Raw genomic sequence first — 16,001 nt, 5'->3', positions numbered from 1 at the left:
TTACATAAGCCAATGACAGGCTTTGCACTGTGCTAAGCCCCGCCGTGCGTGATCGGTGCGTGCGTAGAGAAGTGAAAGTAACGTGATTGGTTGTGCTGCTGCTGGTCTCCAAACACAGAAGACATTTCCAGTCAGTTTCCGTCAACCAGCAGCAGCTCGTTGTAGTCGCAAAGGCTATATAAAACCCTGTTTTTAGAATATAGTGCACCTGCAAATAATGGGAAGGAGTGTTGTGTACTCCAATACCACTGTCAGCTGTGCGTTTGTCGCACAGGCCCGTTAGGTTCGAGTTTGTTAGCGTTAGCCGCCTCAGCTGTCTTGCGCACTCGCTGAGGCAAAATGGTGAGTTTGATATTTCCAGCTTGTTTTAAGTCAATTGCTTAACATGTTGTATTTGTGTGGTTGGGAATGGTTGCATAACTAGTTAGCCGCGTAGCTGCTCCATTTGGATGTCACCAGGTTGAGCTGTTTTGGTGAGAATAGCAAAGATACGTGCCGTTCAGATCGAAGCTCGTAGCTAACACAAACAGCTATATATCGGCTGTGTATTAAAACCTAGAGAGCTGACTTTATTCTGCATTTACGTGTGTCACAGACCCCAGAAATACTGTCTCGATTGGTAGATCACTGGGATTTGACACTCAGACGTCGTGTAGATTTTGACAGCTCAATATGTGATGCAGACTACGACTAAAGAGGTCGAGAGATTCAGGCCATCAGCAGCAGTCTTAATAAGAGCAAATATGATACAAGCCAAGGGAACATAACTGTGTTTCTGTCAGGTAGATCCCTATGTGCTGTCTGGAAAGGCAGGCTGGGAATCAACTATTATTTCGATTTATTCTCAACGATTTCGGTTGATTAGCTATTCATCTACTACGTGTATGATAGACATTTTTGGGTGGAAAAAAAGATTGAAAGTTAATATTTGTAAATACTAAATAGTAAATTTGAAAGAAAAGAAAAAAAAACTTCCCTCATCAGTCTGTTGCCAATTCTTGAGATAATTTCTGGTCAGAGATCAGAAATGCAATTTATGAAATTCTTGTAAAGGTTTCTTACACAGACTGTTTATTGACTTTTCATAGCGTTTTAGAGATGGAGATGGCACAAATGCAATTCAGAAGTTGACCATATCTATATGTCAATTAATAATAATAAACATACTGTGTGATCAATGACACTGCAACATATTTTTGTATTCAATATGAGCCAGACATGATGACAGTATTAATTTACAGTTCATCCAGTCAGCTATTAATTGTAGTAACAACTCCAGTGTTCTTGATTCACTAAAAATAATCGACTCAATAATAAAATAATAATATTAAGTTGGCAGCGTTTGGTTCCAAATAGCAGCCGAGGGCGTCTTTTTGTTCCTATATATATATATATATATATATATATATATATATACACACACACACATATACATACACATACATACATACATACATACATACATTACACACACACACACACACAACATAGCGTCGCAATGGTGGGCGATACTGCAAAATTCGATATCGATCCGATACCAAGTAAATACAGGGCCAGTATCGCCGATACCAATACTTTTTAATTTTAAAAGCATGCACTTGAACTCACATGCACTTCCCTGTGCTAGAGCAGTGTGTCATGATTTATGAGATGAATGCATCATTAATATGCTAAATCTGAATACGTTTTCATGACCACTAAATATTTTGTGATTTGTGCTCTCAACTCGCCTGTCAGTCAGTGACTTTTACCAAACTACCCTAATTATAGTAAATGCACTGTTGTACACTAGCCTACTGTTCAAAAGTTTGGGGTCTGTAAGATTTTTTTTAATTCTCTATTGCATTTATTTGATCAAAAATACAGTAAAAATTGTAATGTTACAATTTAACAACTAGGCTGTTTTCTATGTCATAGTAAACTGTAATTTATTCCTGTGATCAAAGCTGAATTTTCAGCATCAGTAGTCCAGTCTTCATGATCCTTCATGATGAGAATTAATTTGCTGCTCAAGAAACATTTCTTATTATTATCAATGTTGAAAACAGTTTATTTATTTTTTGGAAACCATGATACACTTTATGCAGAATTATTTGATGAACAAAGTTGAAAGAACAGCATTTATATGAAATAGATTTTTTTTTTTAACAGTGTAAAACCCTTGACTGTCACTTTTGATCAATTTAATGCATCGAACCTTGTTGAATAAAAATATTAATTTCATAAAAAAAAATCTTACTGATGTCAACATTTTGAACCGGTATGTACACTTTTAGTTTGTTTATTGTGAAAAAACTTTTGTTTCTCTGTCATCTAAGCTAGGCTTCGTTTCCCAAACGCACTGTGAGCTCAGCGAAGCACCAGCATCGAACGCTCTCTGTGATTGATTGGTTTCGTCTCGTATCCAGATGACTAGGATAAATAGGTCTGTCCTACACAATTATTCGCTAACATTCGCTTATTTTTCCACTTAGAAGCTTATTTTACGCACTGAATTGCGTGCTGGTAGTTACTGGTAATAAAAAAAAACACACACATTTGGATCGATATTTTTATGTGAGGATCGATCCTTTTTGATACAGCGTCAGTATCGAAAGTATCGATACTTCAGGAAGGATCCGCCCACCCCTAGTGGCATGTAGTACGATTGTTGACAGCTGCTGTTATCAGCTGGTTACGGTATTGATAGCTGTTACTGAGCGAACGTTAATGTTAGCTACCGTTAGGAGTCAGTTAATCAGTATTAAAAGCTTCTGTTGAAGACGTCAGCCTGAATTATTTCAACCTGTTTTTTTTCAACCAATCATGTTAAACAGCCGAATCCCTAGTGGATAATAAGCAGTTAAGTACACAGTCGTGTACCTTTGTGTTTTTGTCAGATTTTCAAATGCTTTTTTGCGTCAAATTAAAGTTGTGATTCACCTTCAAGATGGCTACTTTGGTTCATGTCTTATAACTATTAAATTAAGACTTAAAAAAAGAAAAGTCCTTATAGGAAAAATACTTTCAGAACCAACCGATGCAAAAGCAAATTCTATAGGCCAATTCACACTGCACTGACATTTGCCGACCAACGATTTTATCGGATCAGTGGGTGCTTTTCATTTCTAATTTGTGCATCCTCGTTTCCTTTCCTCGCGTTTCAGCTCCAACCCCCGTAGGATGCGAGGGAAGGCTGCAAGAAAAGAAAATGAGCACAGAGGAATCGAAGGAAAGCTTATTCGTATATTGGAATATTCTTGATCACTCGAGCGTCACTTCACAGCGTCATCAACTGCGCTTAAGGGACCTGCCCGTATGTCGTTAAGGTTTGGTTAATTTAAGAAATTATTAATAAATAACAATAACGCAAGATGCCCTGTTGAAATATTTAAGATGTATGGTTTATTTAAACGGCAAAGGAAAAGCTTAAATTAAAATAATTGTGACAGATGTGAAAGGGGAGGAGAATTTATACGTGCGTCAGGTTTCTCAAGAAAGACTTCCGCATAGGATACACCTGTGTATGCTTGCTCATAACTCCTCTGGAAGCTTCCTCACTCCTCATTCCTCGCCTCCTCGTGGAGCAGTTAGAGGATTGAGATGTTCTTCAAGATGGCTTTCTTTGGTTGGTTTCCAGGTCACAGGCTGAGCATAGCCATGCGTGTTACACCTGTCGGGGTCTGTTGCCATTGGTCGCCACTTGTTTTCTCTGATTGAACATGTTCAGTTGGCTTTCGTTGGGTCGTGGAATGTCTGATAAGTAGCATACTGTAATATTCCGTCTCCGGTCAGTGTGAATTGGCCTTTTGGTGTATAAACTGCACAGGACAGAATGCTAACAATCTACATCCGGGCTCCTCAAATGGAGGCCCACTGTCCTGCAGAGTTTAGCTCAAACAGTGATTGAAATCAAAACTATAATCAAATAAAAACTGCAGGACTGGATTTGAGGAACCCTGTTCTCTATAGGCATTGAATACTCAGATGACCTTTTAGATTAGCTAACATGTGCCTTGATTTTTACTGACTTGGATAAATTGGAAGTTTTATCATCATCTGTGATTTGTTATGCCATTATTGCCTGTTGTTGACACATTTTCACAAAATGGGATTAAAAAAAGTATTTATTTTTTCCAAAGATTATAATCACACATTCACACGTAACTCAGTGAATTAAATATTGACGAGATTTATCTGATGAAGAATGCATGTTCAACAACCATTTAACTTAGCTGAACATCACACACAGAATTTTAGTCTGATATTTAAAAGAAAAAAATATAGGGTGTTGGTGAGTTTATTTTCATATTCAAAACACAAGGCTGGAAACATATGCTTCACCTCAAGATAACTTGAGGCAGTGTTAGGCTACGTCACGTATTATTCACAAACCAGCATTAGCTTCTAATGCATGTTACGGTTTTGCTTCTACAATTTAAGAAGGAAAAAAAAACAGGTTTCTTGATAGTGGCTCAATGTCTACGTTTACAGGATTTAATTTGATTGGTTGTAAAACAGGATGTGTGAACGCTTTTAGCCACACAGAAGTCCTAAGAGTATTCACTGAGGGTATTGTCTCTTTATTATTTTTGTCAGCTCATTCAGCCGGTGTTTGAGTTTGTTGTTGGTATGTGGGGTGTGGAGTTTCTGCTTACTTTCTAAATCCATTTGACAGTATCTCTTGTTTGTTTTCCTCACAATTTAATCTACAGAGCTTTACTCCTCTAATAATTCTTAAGCTGCATTAATATTTGAATTTGTTACCATTAACCCTCTTTGATATTAATAGCCTAATGTGCGAAACAAGCAAGACTTTGAACCGAGATCTGCCATTGACTGGTGTTTAGGAATGTACATGTGTCTAAATGACTGTAAAGCAAGTTATGAAACTTCACAGTTCAACCTTTGTCAAGTGGAGAGAACAATTAAATGAGCTATCTAGCCAAATATTGACTTGAGATTGAGAACACAAACCAGTTCTTGCAAACATGAATTAGAATTCTTTGCCATGTTATACAGTAGATTTCATTCAGTGCCAGTGTTGATGTAGGTCAGAGTTTCCCTAAGCTTGTGGGACTTTTTTTTTTCTTTTTGCAGGTGTTGTTGTTGAATCCACTGGAGAATCTGAAGACCTACATAAGTAACCGTCCACCGCTGGTCATTTTTATGGTCAGCGTCAGTGCTGTGGCTATTGCTTTCCTCACTATAGGATACTTCTTTAAGATCAAGGAGATCAAATCACCTGAAATGACCGAGGTAGAAAATAACTTGGTTTACCTCATATGTGTGAGCCATGACCCATTGAAAATACTTGGGAACGAAATAGTTAATGATTAGTAGACCAGTGTTATTTTAATATTATTTATATACTATTCATATAATAGTATATAATATAATATATGTGTGTGTGTATATATATATATATATATATATGTGTGTGTGTGTGTATTTTGAATTAGCTTTTTATATTTTGTGTTTTCATTTTAGATGTAGTTTGTTTTAGTAATGCAATTTAGCTGTGATTTTAGCTTTATTTATTTTAGCTTTATTTAAATAAAGCTTTAATTTATTTTAAATTCAGTTTTAATTGTGTAATTTTTATAAGTTTATTTCAGAGTTTAGAGTTATTTCATTTAGATGGCAAATAAAGTTTTTCATCTAATACTTTTTGTTAATAAAACAACACTGTAATAGACATACAGGTATGAACCTGCATAAATATTGTTTAGGAAATGCTGGGGATAATCTTGACTTTGAATTTACTTTTTTGTGACTCTTGTATAATTTTTTTTTTTTCTCCCCAGGATTGGAACACCTTCCTTCTCCGATTCAACGAGCTTGACTTTTGCATCTCAGAAAACGAGACCCTCAAGCACAGCTTGAATGAGTCCATTACACCAGAGAGCACGGTGACCAGTAGCCAGGCGCGATCCAGCACACAGTCGCCAGCCCTGCTGGAGGACCCCGGTCTGATCAACATCTCAGTGGCCATCACATTGACCCTGGATCCACTGAGGCCATTCGGCGGCTACTCGCGCAATATTACCCACCTTTATGCCAGTGCGCTTGGGCACCAAGTTGGCCTAGCTGGTATGTCTCAGTTTTTTTTGGGGGGGGGGGGGGGGGGGGGTTTAACCTGGACGTGTGCCATCTGATAACATACCTCCATGTGATCAATGATTTTATCAACTGTTTTTCATAATTTTTCACACCTTGCATATTTCTACTCTGCACTCAGTTTGCACTTCCTTGAAAGGATAGGAAAGTACTGTATGTTTGAGTCAGGGCATCGATTTTCTAGGCATGCAAATATACAGTAGCTTTTATCTAGTGGGGAAAGAAAGACCATTGAAACGAGCTTATTTTAATAACATGATTGAATCATAGAGGAAATTTGACAATAATATATTTTGCCTCTTTAGTTAAAATTATGCTTTAAAAAAATGAGTCTTAAAGAAAAAATGGCAGGCTATGCAAAGTATGCATTTACCAATGAGAAAATTATAAGGGGACCCATCTTTTCCTTATGTGTTTTGACCCAGAGAACATGTTGATGTGTACTGTTTTTACATTTGAATGCTAGCACCTAGTTACATTTATTATTACTTAACTTTTAGATGCATGTGTTTAAAAACAGCCATGGCACCTTCTTTGTGGCTTATCTTGTGACTTTTATGTATAATATATATTTATTTTAAATATATTTTCCCCGGTCGCTTGCAATGCAAACTTCTTCTGTTGTACATTGGGTTGTGGGCAGTATTAGCTGAAAAACCATTCATTGATGAAAACGCTGAAACTCATAATAATATACCATCTGGGCATCTTTGGTGTACTATTTTACATATACTGCCATTCAAAAGTTTGGGGTCTGTAAGATTTAAAAAAAATTGTTTTGAAAGAAGGTTCTTATGCTCATTAAAGAGCAAAAATACAGTAAAACAATTCTAATATGCTTATTTGGTGCTCAACAAACATTTCTTAAGATTGTCAATGTTGAAATCAGTTGTGCTGCTTAGTATTTTTGTGGAAACCGTGATCTTTTCTTTTTTTTAGGATTCTTTGAGGAACAGAATCTTTTTCTTTAAAATAGAAATCTTTTGTAACATTATGAATGTTTTTACTCTCTCGTTTGATTAATTTAATGCACCTTTGCTGAATAGAAGTATTAAATTCTTTCAAAACAATCTTGCTGAACTCGAAAGTTTCGAGGTCATTGAGGTATTTGTAGTGAAACTTACATTGAGTACGTTTAGAAATTTTGAACAGAATCCAGCCTCCGTGACGGTCTATTTTATTGACATAGATCAGGGTGGAGAGTCATTGCTGTGTGTTTATTTTTTTCCCTGGTGTTGTGACTGAACATAGTCCAGTTAAAACAACGGTCCATTGTGCACAAAGGGATAACCGTGTTAGAGAGGCCGGAACTGAATACCTTCTAGATATCACTTGCAGGCACATCTAAGCTCCCTTTGTTTTACAGAACATGCTGACTCTGTGTGGGTGTGTTTATGTCATTAAAGGCAGAGAGGCCCATGAAGAGATGAACATCACTTTCACTCTGCCGGCAGCCTGGAACTCAGATGAGTGTGTTCTGCATGGTCGCTGTGAGCAGATGGTCTTCAGCACCTGTATGACCATCACAGCAGCCAGTAATGTCTTCCCAGTCACAGTGTAAGTGTCTGTAGAAAGTGCATGTGCCAAATCACACTACAGGTCAGTCATGTAGGGGAAATGTGGGGTGAGTTGTGCAACTTTTTACTTGCACATTTTACTGTATGTCAGGATGTCTGTTATCAACTGAAAATAAAAATGAAAGTAAAAAATGCACAAAATTTCAATGTAATGAAACAGTTTACAACCTTTTCTAATGCTATATATTTTATTTTATAAAAACTTTTACGTTTTTAGTACATCGTTGTCGTGTAAACGTACCCTCAGACACATTAGGGAAAGCATTTAAATAAATCCTGTGAATGCACTTAAAAATGCAGCATCAAATCTTTAATCGAATCCCATCGAATTTCATTGTGAATCCTCTCGAATTGTATCGTTCAATTTGCAAAAATCATATTGAAAAACTTAGGGATGGGACGATTACCGGTTTCACTATAAATCACGATAAAATGTACTGACGGTTAGTAATATCGTTTAAAATTTAATTATCATTAAAACCGTGTTTGATTATCGCGATTTTAGATCCTGTTCAGCCAGCAACAGTCTGTTTATAAATCCATTATGTACAGCGTACAAAACAATCGTTCAGACAAGATGATCACAACAATATTATCAAACTCTGTAAACAATAAATCAACTCCGATTTAATTTTCAATACAATTAAAAACGGAGACGCAAGACGGCAAGTTGTATTTGAATGAAACGAGAGAACGCGTCCGTTGTGATACATGGTGTAACGTCTGTCAGAGAGTTTGAAGTCTGCCCAGATACAAGACAGTGCAAATGAACTGGAAGTTCCACGAGACTTTTATAACTTAGATGTTTTCTCTCAGTTAAGCACACTCTTCACATACATGTCGAAGAGCGAATGTTAAAAGGGAAAAGAAAACACTCGAAAACATGCTACAAATCAAAGTGGAAGTAAACACATTATAAAACAACAGTCAGCAGTAGAGCAGTCATCTTCCTCTTTGCGCGATCAATCTCACTCTCAGTTTGCGTGCGCACTCACATAAAACCAGCATGCATACAATAACTTACGCCATAGAAGTTATCTTAAAGGCACATCCACATTCATGTCATGAACACTACTTAACACTAGGTGGCCGTTACAATGGATGTGCGCGGTGTTATGCGTTGCTATTGACGACCGTCAGGAAGGAAATGCTTTAAAAAGTGCATAGAGCTGCTTGTTTTATTTGTTGTTTTTTGATTTTCAAATATAAAACTTGTTGAAATGTCTTCAGTGTGAGCATCAATTCTTTTTGAACACTTTCATCTCGTTTTAACAAAACCGTGATAATATTGATAATCGCGATAATTTTGGTCACTATAATCGTGATATTAAATTTTCATACTGTCCCATCCCTAGAAAAACTATGAATTGTTAACTGAATTGATTAGCTGTCTACCCAAAGAGATGGATGGATGGATGGATGGATGCATAGCATAATTATACACTGTAAGATACTATTATAGTGTTTTATATTGTGAACAACTTTGGGATTATTATTATTATTTTTATTATTGTAGTAATTTGTCTGGAAATTGTTGCCATTTTTGTTTGTTTTAGTACATCGTTAAACTAAAGGAAAATGAGAAATGTTGTTTAGCAACTTGCTGAAATTAAATTTGTTTTGTTTGATTTCAGTTAACTTTTATTTTATTTCAAGTAATGAAAATGTTTTTTGAATTGTTTTAGTTAATATAATGACCCTGGTATTATAGGCTCTTTCTAAATTCAAACGTATATTAACGGTTTGTTAGATAATGGGGGTGTGTACAACTTACCCACTGACACATCTTACCCCACTCTCCCATACTATGTGTTTTGTATCTTCAAGATGTGGCTCTCAAATATTGCTGTAGGCTTTCAACTGTGGATTTTCTCTGTAAATGTGTTGGTGTGTTGAGTAACTAACAACTCAGAAATTAGTGTTCAACTGACCCAGACTGCCAAAGCAAAACATAAAGAACATACACAGAGTATAGTTCGAATTGGTGTTGCATAACTGAAGCTTGTTTTTTTAAGAAAACTAGGATGAGTAATTCATGCCTTGTTTCTCAAATCCTCTGCAGGCAGCCGCCTCACTGTGTCCCAGAGACCTACAGCAATGCCACATCCTGGTACAAGATTTTCACCACAGCACGAGACTCGGACACGAAGTACACACAGGAGTACAACCCATTCTGGTGTTACAAAGGTGCCATTGGGAAGGTGTATCACACACTGAATCCCAAGCTCACTGTCATCGTTCCAGATGTGAGTGTTTGATAGGAACATTGTGTGAATAAGTGCTTTGTGAAAGTACAGTACTAATATATATATTAGGGATGTGCAAGACTAGTCGACTAAACGGTACAGTTATTACTAGTCGACGCAGAAAACAGTAGTCAATCACACAGGAGAAAAAATACACAAGATTAGAGCAGGGCACGAGCCGAGTGAGGCCGGTGGCGCGAGTGTTAATGTCCCAGGAGCTCCGAGAGATAAGAGGAGTGACTACTGTGGAAGACGAGAGAAGACCAGGCCTGGCACGTTTAAGTTGCGTTTTGTCTATGCATGGGCAGCAGTCAAAAACACCTGCCGTTTACTTTCGTTTTATTTATTTTAAAACTTCCGTTAACCGTTCACCGGTTCCCCCTTCTTCCCTGCTCCTTAAACCTTGTTACATTTATGTTTCAAAAATCGTACATTAAAACAAACCACTTAATCAGGGCTTAATCTTTTTATTTTACTTCAGAAACGTTTTCTTCATGTCACGGAGAGCACAGAAATGATGTTCTAAAGGCAAAGGTGCGGGAGTATTTTGAATTAGAAATAAAACTGCGAAGTTTTATGTTTGCTGTGCCATTTCAAACTGGCATAATTCCACTAGAGCCATGCATCACCATATACATGCACGAAGGTGTGATAGCCGAAGCAATCGCGTATTCACTTCAACTCATTCGCCAAGTGTGTGACATTTAGCGGCATTTATTATGGAATTTAACTGTTTGATTCTTTGAAGTGCTCAAATGCATATACACACAAGTCTTTTAGAGGGTTTCTGACTTTTAGACTAGTCGGTTACAAAAATTCTGTTTAATCCTTTAGAACCTGAAGCTAAAATAGGTGGTTTTCACATAATTAGTTTTTTTGACTATAAGATTCTAAAACCATGTGCTATCTTCATGTGCAAGGTGTCATCTTTTTCAGAAAAATATAAGCTTTCAACAAATTACAGTTATTGACCATTATTGTGTGTGGTGAGTTTGTACATATAATTTAAATAGACAAAAATAAAAAAACGAGAATAAATTTACTGATTTTTATTTAGAAAAAAAATCATGAACGAAAGAAACTAACACTTTAAAGTTGAAAAATGAACTATAATACATATATACAAGTCTTTATTGTGACATTGGGTTGCACAGTTTTCATTTAGGACACTTTTTTTTTTCATACACGCGCACACATGCACGCAATCACAGGCACGCACACATACACATGCACGCATTCACAGGCACGCACACATACACATGCACGCATTCACAGGCACGCACACATACACATGCACGCACTACATGCTTAGATACGTGAAAGAGTAACGGCCATCCGCCTCCCAAATTACATTAAAAATCATCCCAATCCCCTCTTCTGCTGTCTAACACTTCTTTCGCCATGTATTTGTTCGTTTCTTTTATTATTTTATGCAATCCAAAACACTCTAACCTGCCGCGCGTCGTATCTCTCTGTTCAAATCCTTCCATCCCGCGCGACTGTCATTTGCAGACGAAAAGCATGACATTACCGTAATAAGCCGTATATTGGCGAAAAGCGCACGGTCTACTTTCAGGAACTATTTGAATTATTTTGACAGTGAACGGTTGAAGAGTTACAGTGACATGAATACAGCTTGGTTGGCTGTGTCGTCGACGACACATCCGGTTTTAAAGGGTTAAACAACTAATTAGTCGATGCGCACTTCCCTAATGAAAAGTTAGTAATAAAATGAGAAACAAAGAAACGGATTACAGTAAACAGAACAAGTGGCAGGTCTGTCGCATTCACACTGCAACACTTAATGCACAGATCTAAGTTTGGCATATGAGATTTGTTTTTGTCCTGTTTGTGGCGATGGTTATTACTATGTCAAACATCACAATTTCAGATTCAGTCCCGCATTTTAATACAGTTGTCAAAATCTGCAGCGTGTGCTGTCAAAATATGAATGGGTTATATACAGAAACCTCCCTTTATGATCAATGAGGCTGATATCACTTCAGTTTAGCAGCAGCAGCACAAGTGAAAACTCTTTTGTTATAATAAAAAAAATCTGTCTATCCTGCACAGTGAATCTATCATTTACTTGGGCTGTGTATCGCCAAGAATCTGGAGATATGACACGCGTCACGATACATGGGTTTTGATATGATATATAGCAATATTTCTTTTCTTTTTTTAGAAAGAGGATCTAATTTTAGAAAAACTGTCACACCCATAATATGTATAAAACCCAAGTAAGCATAACATTTGATTTTATTTAATCAGAAAAGTGGGATTTGCATTTATCAGTCCCTGTAACATACAACATCATCAGTGATTATTTTACAGTATCACCCTAATCAGACTGATGCCAATATAAGATTTTGTAATTCAAAGTGATGGCCACAGATATTTACTTTTTATCACTTTGAGTTATTATACAGAATATGAACTGAACTGTTACAGTTTATATAAAAGTCTGTAAAAGCATGTATTTACAGATGCAAATTGCGTTCTCTTTCCCGACAGGACGATCGCTCCCTCATTAACCTGCACCTCATGCACACCAGCTACTTCCTGTTTGTGATGGTCATCACAATGTTCTGCTATGCAGTCATCAAGGGCAGGCCTGGCAAAGTTCGACAGAACAACCCAGATTTTTGTCCAGAAAAGGTACGACCTGGTGTATAAGATGATCTGTGCGATGAGTCTGCTTGTTAAATTGTAACCGAGCCCTGCAGTTGCTGTTCTTGTTACAGGAATGTCATCATCCAGCTCACAACAAACATGCCCTAGCTGAATACTAAAAGTGTCTGGTTTTCTCACAGGTGGCCTTGTCGGCGGGATAAACGGGGTCGAAGGTGAACATCTGAACCGAAGCATATCGGAAAGGGAAGTGAGAAAACTACATGTTGCCTACTGAACCCAGGAGAAGGGTGCAAAAAAAAAAAAAAAAAAGCTCTGTGAATGCATTTTTCTGCAATGTTGGGTCACTCCAACCAAAGACTTTTAAGTGCCTGTATCTACTGTGTAAATAATTCTAGGACTCTTAAATTCAGAACAGAAGCAGTCTGCCTGAGCTTCCCCTGCACCATCCTGTAAATGTTCAGTATATCCAGTACCAACAGAGGAAAGTGTTTGACTAGAGATGAGGAATATCGCCTCCATTTAAATTTGATCCATTCTCACGCTTGCTCTTTGTGTTCTTGATCAGATCACAAAAGTGTATCCTACTTCCTGTGACATCTGATTTCTCTGGAGGTGACCTTCGCCTTGTCATTCCTCTCGTGTCTTCGTCTTAACCGACCCTTTCACATGTGTCCATTGGCGATTCTGCAGTGGCATTTCTTCTGATTCCTCTTTGAGGACGGGCAGATGCGTGGATCTCTGCCATGATCAGGCTGCTGGTCATGATCTTTGAAACGAGTTCCTCTAGTGATGACAGCTGGCATTTGTTTGACATGCTTCTTTTATCATCCGAACCCCACGCTGGTTTTACTGCGAACGTGTCTAAAAGAGATGCCGGAGTGGATGTGGACGCAGTGCTCGATTTAAATTCCTCTTAAATGCAAATAGATGGGAATACAACATGATAAAACATCATCTTACTCAGAATGTTACCGTGTTAGTGAGTCGAAATAAAAAGCCTATTCATGGATCGATGGATTTGTGTTTAAATCTGAATTAATGCTATAATTCATGGCCTTGGGCTTCACGTGTCATTTAGGTCATTTCAAATGAATGTATTTGTAAAATCAGCGAATTAACAGCAGTGATGCAGCAGCAATCTCTTGTACATTTAACATTGAAGTTTAAACAAAATGTAAATCATTATTGTAGATATCTTATTTTTTGTAATCATTGTACTCTTATCCATTTCTCAACCATCCATTGTGTTTCCTGCCATTTAATTGTTTCGTTTAATGCCTAGTTTGATACTTTTAGTTTTGGTTTAATCTTTGCCTACCGTTTCATTTTTCTTACTGTCATTTAAGTTTTCGTTTCCACCCGATGAAACTCATATCATGCATGTGTGATCATATACAGTAGATGTGCATGAGGCTTGTTACGAATGCTTAGTTCATGCTCCTGTTTGGTTTAGCATTGCATCTCTGTATGATTCACTGCTCTCTATCGACGAACCCATTTTCCCATCATGCCTTGCTTAGTTACAGCTCAGTCACGGTTCATCAGCACTCACCTTCTTTCTCCCGATATTACAGCCCATAATAAACAGGCATCCAAACACTAATGTGCCTTTGCACTGTGTCAGTCATGTTCATCGCTGTCTTCTGTTTAAGACAGTTTTCCTCCTTCAGTTGAACCTGCTGTGTACATTTTGAGTTGAAATAAATAAATCTGCTCTCACTGACTTCCTCCCCATTTCATGTCCAAGTCAAAACTGCAGTAATGGCTGTGAAAGAGTGGGATTCAGTTGGGCTTCTTCTGTTGATGATTGAGAACGAACGTTTTTGTTTTTTACACCCCTTTTTAATTCATCCTATCATAACTAGTTTGATCAAGTTATATAAAAATGCTAAGTTATTGCATTGAGCAACCAATGGAAGCTTGTTTCCATCATGTAATTAAAACAAATGTCATTGTGACTTTTTGTCTCAACATTTTCACATTTGTGGGTTTTTATCTCACAATTATTACTTTTTCCTCACAATTGTTTCTCACAATGTACTTTTTCTTACAATTCTGACTTTTTTTCCTCACAAATGTGAGTTTATATCTCGCAATTCTGACTTTTTTTCACATTTGCGAGTTTATATCTCACAATTCTACCTTTTTTTTCCTCACAATGGTGATTTTATATCTCACACTTCTGACTTTCTCACAGTTTGCAAGTAAATTGCAAGTTATAAACTCCTAATTATTAGTTTGCATCTCATAATTCTGGCTTTTTCTTAATTGTGATTATATTGTGCAATTCCAAGTTATAAACTCGTAATTGCAATTCAGATGCTGACTTTTTCCTCACAATTGTGAGTTTGCATCTCTCAACTCTCTCTACAACTGCAAATGTATATCTCAAAATTTCAAGGTATAAACTCTAATGCTGACTTTTTTCTCACAATTGCAAGTTTTTATCTCACAATTCTGACTTTTTCTTACAGTTTTGAGTTTATATCTTGCAATTGCAAATTATAAACTCGTAATTACTAGTTTGCATCTCGTAATTTTTTTTTCTCACAATATCAAGTTGCTGGGCGCTTCTCAATCGGAAGGCTGCGTATCTCGGCTGTCACGTCATTAAACTCCATCAAAGGCCTTCTCAATTTTCACGGATTCTTGGAAGTCAACCTTCGTTTGATGTCCTTCATTTGGCTTATTTTGAAGGATGCATCAAGTGTATCCTTCACGTCCTCAACTTGCAATTATGAGTAAAAAAAAAGTTAAAATTATTTTTTCTTATTATGTGGTGAAAACGAGCTTCCATATAAACCTGCTTTGAAATCTCTGAATCTTTTTTTTTCTTCACCCCTGGAGACATTTTCTCATGTCGTTTCATTTTTTGTGTAATTGCGAAATCAGTTCGAACCTTTCTGATGGCTGAAGGAGCCTTTTGAACGTGAGCGCATTCTGCAGCTAATGCATAATTTCTGCGATCATTAAAGTTGGCCTTTCAGCGCTGCTGGAGGACAATGGAAAAGGACAACGAATTCCACGGATGCTGCCTGATGCTCAGATCATATTGATCTTTCCCCTCGTCCTTCCTTTGGGCTCGTAGCATTTGAGTGAATTGTATTTGTAAGTGGTAGAAGGTCCTCTTCTTGTCTGAACTTGCGTCGCACACTTTGCCAGTTCCCTCGTGTTGGCGAGAGGCGTCGCGAGCCCTTCGACTCGTCATGATGCATGATTGTAAATGTTCTACCTGCTGACCTGTTTGTACGAGGACAATCCCTCTGTTTTTGTTCTGTTTGTAAGATATTGTAGGCACATGCTTTGCTGAATAAAATCTGAGATAACACTGACTTGTTTTTGGTGTTTTGTCTTATTAAAGACAAATTGCATGGTTGCATGTTGTTGTTTTTTTCTTGCTTCGTGATACCTCTAATCTAATGTTGTTATTTGACTTCAGTCTTAC

General features: G+C 37.2%; 1 protein-coding gene across 1 annotated transcript; it reads left to right on the top strand.

The window, feature by feature from the left end:
• The first annotated feature begins 48 nt into the window (after nt 1-48).
• On the top strand, nt 49-15,888 carry tmem248 (transmembrane protein 248). Its single transcript, XM_084413750.1, has 7 exons — nt 49-342; nt 5,080-5,238; nt 5,787-6,072; nt 7,506-7,656; nt 9,739-9,922; nt 12,437-12,580; nt 12,736-15,888. The coding sequence occupies exons 1-7, from the start codon at nt 340-342 to the stop codon at nt 12,754-12,756; spliced, it is 948 nt and encodes a 315-aa protein (XP_084269876.1). The 5' UTR covers nt 49-339; the 3' UTR covers nt 12,757-15,888.
• Nucleotides 15,889-16,001: the final 113 nt, after the last annotated feature.

The sequence above is a fragment of the Rutilus rutilus genome, assembly GCF_951802725.1.
Source record: "Rutilus rutilus genome assembly, chromosome: 7".
Classification (NCBI taxonomy): Eukaryota; Metazoa; Chordata; class Actinopteri; order Cypriniformes; family Leuciscidae; genus Rutilus; species Rutilus rutilus.
The sequence above is the reverse complement of the archived record's forward strand: the minus strand, read 5'-3'. Positions and strand labels throughout refer to the sequence as shown.